The sequence below is a fragment of the Nothoprocta perdicaria genome, unplaced genomic scaffold (genome assembly GCF_003342845.1).
Source record: "Nothoprocta perdicaria isolate Ctin4 unplaced genomic scaffold, notPer1 scaffold_762, whole genome shotgun sequence".
In the NCBI taxonomy this organism is placed as follows: Eukaryota; Metazoa; Chordata; class Aves; order Tinamiformes; family Tinamidae; genus Nothoprocta; species Nothoprocta perdicaria.
Window position 1 is genome coordinate 3,440 of NW_020456046.1, and position 5,081 is coordinate 8,520.

Sequence of the window (5,081 nt, forward strand, 5' to 3'; positions counted from 1 at the left end):
CATTTAGGGGCATTTGGGGGCATTTTGGGTTCGTTTGGGGGCATTTAGGGTCTATTTTGGGTCCATTTGGGACGGTTTTGGGTGCTCTGGGGGGGTCACCCGGCGCCCCCCCCAGGCAGTTCAAGAAGGCCGTGACCGACGCCATCATGTCCCGCCGGGCCATCCGCAACATGAACACGCTGTGAGTGCCGGGAACGGCCCCGGATCCCGCGGGAACGGCCCCGGATCCCGCGGGAACGGCCCTCGATCCTACAGGGGCATCCCTATATCCCATGGGAACAGCCCTGTATCTAACAGGAGTTTCCCTGGATCCCATGGGAGCATCCCCAATTCCGCGGGAACAGCCCCCAATCCCATGGGAGCATCCCCAATCCTGCGGGAATGGCCACAGATCGCACAGGGACATCCCTGTATCCCACTGGAATAGCCCTGTATCCCACGGGAGCATCTGCAGATCCCACAGGAGCATCCCCAGTTCTGCGGGAATGGCCGCGGATCCCGCGGGAACGCACCGGGATCCTACAGGGGCATCCCTATATCTCATGGGAACACCCCTCTATCCCACGGGAGCATCCCCAGATCCCATGGGAGCATCCCGGTATCCCTCGGGAATGGCCCCAGATCCCACAGGAGCACCGGCAGCTCCCGCATCCCTCCCTCCGCCTCCCCCTCCAAACCGAGAGCCACCGGACCCCTTTTTCCCGGGATTTCCGCGTCTATCCCGCCTAATCCCGCCGCCGTTCCCAGGTATCCGGACGCGACGCCGGAGGAGCTGCAGGCCACGGACAACGTCTGCATCATCTGCCGCGAGGAGATGGTGACGGGCGCCAAGCGCCTGCCCTGCAACCACATCTTCCACACCAGGTGGGAGCGCTCCGCGTCCCGGGATCGGGAAGGCCGGGATGYGCCCGGGAAGGCCGGGACGCGCCCCCTGTTCCCGGCTTTTCCCGCTGATGCCGCCCCCGCGCCCGCAGCTGCCTGCGCTCCTGGTTCCAGCGGCAGCAGACGTGTCCCACGTGCCGCATGGACGTGCTGCGCGCTTCCCTGCCGGCGCCGGCGCCGCCGGAGCGGCCGGAGCGGCCCGAGCCGGCAGCGGGAGCGGGAATGGGAGCGGGAATGGGAGCGGCGCCGCAGACGCCCCCGGCGCCCGTGCCGCCCAACTGTGAGTGCTGGGATCGGGGTTCCGGAGCCGTCGGGATCGGGGTTCCGGAGCCATCGGGATCGGGGTTCCGGAGCCATCGGGATCGGGGTTCCGGAGCCGTCGGGATCGGGGTTCCGGAGCCGTCGGGATCGGGGTTCCGGAGCCGTCGGGATCCGGGTTCCGGGGCCGTCGGGATCAGGTTCTGGAGCTGCAGGGAGCAGATCCTGCAGTTGTCCTTCCCTTGAAAGGCAGCGAATCTGGAAATTCCAGGTCCTCGGAATCCCAAATCCAGGAATTCCAGGTCCTCGGAACCCCGAATCTGGGAATTCCAAATCTGGGAATCACGTGTCCTCAGAACCCCAAATCTGGGAATCCCAGATGTGCAGATTCTAGAATCCCTCCTTGTGGTTCCGGAAAGCCGCGTTCTCGGGAACTCCGGGGGGATTCCGCAGCGTTTGCCCCCGCAGTTCCGCAGGGAATGCTGCCCCCTTTTCCACCCGGGATGTTCCCCTTCTGGCCGCCGGTGGCTCCTTTCCCACCTGCCGAAAACCCCGGAGCCGCGTCCGGAGCTGCGTCCGGAGCCGCTTCTGGTGAGCCGCCACCCCCTTCCCTATTCCCGCCCTSGGGAATGCCGGGGAGCCTCCGCTCTCCCCTCCCGCCTTTCCCTGCAGCCGGAGCCGCCCGTCCCGGTGATCCCGCGTCCGAAGCCGCTCCGCCCGGAGCGATGCCCTTCCCGCCGCCCTGGCTGGGAATGCCGTGGCCGCCGCTCCTGGGTAGGGAATCGGCTCCGCATTCCCTATCCCGGGGCCCATCCCACTCATCCTGGGGCCCATCCCAGGGCTCATTCCGCTCATCCCRGGGCTCATCCCACTCATCCCAAGCCCCCTCCCAGGTCCCATCCCGCCCTATTCCCAGCCTTCCCGCCCATGCTGGTGCCTCCCACCGGCTTCCCGGGACTCACCCTGCTCATTCCGCCGCCCATCCCGCTCATCCCGCCCTATTCCCAGCCTTCCCGCCCATGCCGGTGCCCCCGGCCGGCTTCGCGGGGCTCACGGCCGAGGAGCTCCGGGCGCTGGAAGGCCACGAGCGGCAGCACCTGGAAGCGCGGCTCCAATCCCTGCACAACATCCACACGCTCCTGGACGCCGCCATGCTCCAGATCAACCAGTACCTCTCCGTGCTCGCCGCGCTCGGGTACGCCATTCCCGGAAGCGGGAACGCGCCCGCCGCTTTTCCGGCTCCGTTGCCCCTCACGGATCCCGGTTTTTTGGCGCCCAGGTCTCCTCGGCCCGCTCCGCCTCCCGCCGCCGCCTCCGGGCGGGAGCAGCCTGCGGAGGAGCCGGCTCCGCTCGGCGTTCCGGATGATCCCGCGCAGCCCCGTCCCGAYGCTCCCGCAGGTACGAGACCCCGCCCCGCCGGCTTCCCATGGAGCTCATCCTGCCGTTCCCACGGCGGGAAGAGCCCATTCCCGGGATTTGGGGAGGCCGCCATTCCCAAAAGCCGCCATTCCCAAAGTCACACCACCATTCCCAAAGTCACACCGTCATTCCCAAAAGTCCCCATTCCCAAAGTCACCGTTCCCAAACGCCGCCATTCCCAAAGTCACCATTCCCAAATGCTGCCTTTCCCCCCCAAAAAAAAACATTTTGGGAAGCGCCTGCTCTCCTTTTGGGAATGTTAGCGCGGCGATCCGTCGGGAATCGGGGTGCCCGGTTGTTTGGGGAGCGATTTGGGAGCTTTGGGGGCCCTTTTCCCGAAATGGGAGTCGTTTTCCCGCTCTCTCCGCTCCCTTTTCCCGCTCCATTTTCCGGCTCTTTTGCGCTCCCTTTTCCCACTCTTCCCACCCCTTTTTCCCGCCCCCTGATCCTCCTTCCTTCCCGCAGCTCCGTCAGGAGCCGAAGGCTTCGCTCCGGATGAGGATGCCGACGACCCGGCGCTGCTGGGAGAACCGGACGCCGCGGAGCTCCGGAGGCGCCGGCTCCGGAAACTGGGAKCGCCGCCTTCCTCCTCCTCCTCCTCCTCGCACTGACATCCCGGCCGCTTCCGGGCGCTTTTCCTGCTCCCGAGCTTCCCCATTCCCGGCTTTTCTCCCTCCTTCCCTCTTCCTTGACCTTCCTCCCGCCCTTTCCCAGGAGCCGGAGCAGCCGCTTCCGTGATCCGCGGGCGAGGAGCCGCATCCCGCCTCTTCGTGCCGCTTCCTAATCCCCATTTCCCATTCAAAATTGGGAAATTGGATTCCCGGTGCCGGGAATCCCGCCATTCCCGTCCCATTTCCCATCCCGTTTCCCAGCCCATTCTGAGCCCATTCCCAGACCCTTTCCAGACCCTTCCCCATCCGTTTCCCAGCCCGTTTCCTTCCTGTTTCCCACCCCGTTTCCCAGCCTGTTTCCCGCCCATTCCCAGCTCCATTCCCAGCCCGATTCCCACCCCATTCCCACCCCGCCGCCCTTCCCGCTCTCCAGTGCCTCCGTGGGACCCGGCGGCTCCGGCTCCGTCACGAATCTCAGGGAAAACCAGCGGGAAGCGGCGCGGGAAGCGCCGGCCCCTTCCCCCCCTTTTCCCATGGGAAGGAGGCCGGGAAGCGGCTCCGGGGCCCGGATTCCCGATCCCGGCGGGAGCCTCTGCCCGGCCCAGCCTCCCTTTTCCCGCCCTTCCCATCACTTTTTTTCTTGGGAATAATTCAGGAACGGAGGGAAATCCGTTGCCCGAGACGCGAGTGTTTCAAGCGGCTGCCCCTTCCGCCTCCTTTTTTCCTTAAATAACCGATTTTCATTGTTTTTTTGGGTGGAAAAATGCCGATTTTGGGGCCTGCCACTTTAATCCAAGGAGGCCGAGCCCCCCCCCCTTTTTCCTCCTCACAAGATGGCGGCGGAAGGGGGGGGCAGTTATTTAATTTGTAAATAATGTACAAATTTGTAATAGCTCGATTGTATATAGGGCGCAATAAAGGTTGCAGTAAAGCTGGGCGGCCATCTTGACCTTCCGGTCCTCCAGCTGCGTCAATGGCCGCTGTGGTCGCTCCTGCCCTCAGGTCTCTATGGTTTCCTAGCAAGTTGCCATGGGTTCCCTGCCACTCTCTATGGTTTTCTGGGGGGGGGGCGGGGGTCGCCGGGGGTGGCGCGGAGCTGGGGCCGCTCTGGGCTCCTTTTCCGCTTCCTGTCTCTATGGTTCCGGTGAGGTCGTCTCCATGGTTACGGTCAAGGAGCCGGCTGACCGCTCTGGTCTCGTTTCCGGAGTGCTCTATGGTTGGGAAAGGGGCCGCTCTCGTTCCCCCTTCCGCGTCTCTATGGTTGCCCAGGTGCCTCCTGACTGCTCTGGTCCCCCCCCCTCCCCCCCCGCGTCTCTATGGTTTCCCCATACGGGCCTCTCTACCATCGAGAGGCCGCGACCGGAAGTCGCTCCTCGGGGCCCCGCCCCCTCCCGCTGGCGCCACATCCGGGTCCCGCGCTCCCTTGAGGCGGCGGGACAAGATGGCGGCGGAGGCGGCGGAGGCTCCGGAGGGCGGGGGGGGCGAGGGGGCGCCCGGGCCCGGCGGGGGCGCCGACCCCCCCGGTGAGGGGGCCGGAAGCGGCGGAAACGGGGCGGAAACGGGAAGAAATTGGGCGGAAAGAGCCAGAAACGGGGCCGGAAGGGGGAGAAATGGGGCGAAAAGAGCCAGAAACGGCACGGGGGGAGGAGAGATGGGGCCGGAAGAGGTAAAATGGGGCTAAAAGAAGCAGAAATGGGGCCAGGGGGTGAAATGAAGTTAAAAGAGGTAGAAATGGGGTGAAAAGGGGCGGAAACGGGGCTGGGAGAGAGAAATGGGTCAAAAAGAGGCAGAAATGGGGCCAGAAAAGGGAGAAGTGGGGTGGAAATGGAGCTGAGGGTGAAGCGAGAGCAAAAAAAAAGACAAAAATGGGGTGAGAAGAGGCAGAAATGGGGCAAGAAGAGGCAGAAATGC

The 5,081-nt window shown here is 64.8% G+C and overlaps 2 protein-coding genes across 2 annotated transcripts in view; both read left to right on the forward strand.

Annotated features, from left to right (window-relative positions):
- Positions 1 to 3,170, forward strand: part of SYVN1 (synoviolin 1) — a gene marked incomplete at its 5' end in the record, with an annotated part of 5,789 nt that extends 2,619 nt beyond the window's left edge. Inside the window, 8 exons of the mRNA XM_026051565.1 lie at positions 114 to 181; positions 748 to 864; positions 975 to 1,162; positions 1,282 to 1,731; positions 1,813 to 1,914; positions 2,149 to 2,335; positions 2,420 to 2,538; positions 3,025 to 3,170. Of these exons, the coding sequence (XP_025907350.1) occupies positions 114 to 181; positions 748 to 864; positions 975 to 1,162; positions 1,282 to 1,731; positions 1,813 to 1,914; positions 2,149 to 2,335; positions 2,420 to 2,538; positions 3,025 to 3,170 (1,377 nt within the window). The remainder of the gene's footprint in view (positions 1 to 113; positions 182 to 747; positions 865 to 974; positions 1,163 to 1,281; positions 1,732 to 1,812; positions 1,915 to 2,148; positions 2,336 to 2,419; positions 2,539 to 3,024) is intronic.
- Positions 3,171 to 4,821: 1,651 nt separating this feature from the next.
- Positions 4,822 to 5,081, forward strand: part of LOC112957820 (pre-mRNA-processing factor 39-like) — a 9,089-nt gene continuing 8,829 nt past the window's right edge. Inside the window, exon 1 of the mRNA XM_026051564.1 lies at positions 4,822 to 4,836. Within this exon, the coding sequence (XP_025907349.1) occupies positions 4,822 to 4,836 (15 nt within the window). The remainder of the gene's footprint in view (positions 4,837 to 5,081) is intronic.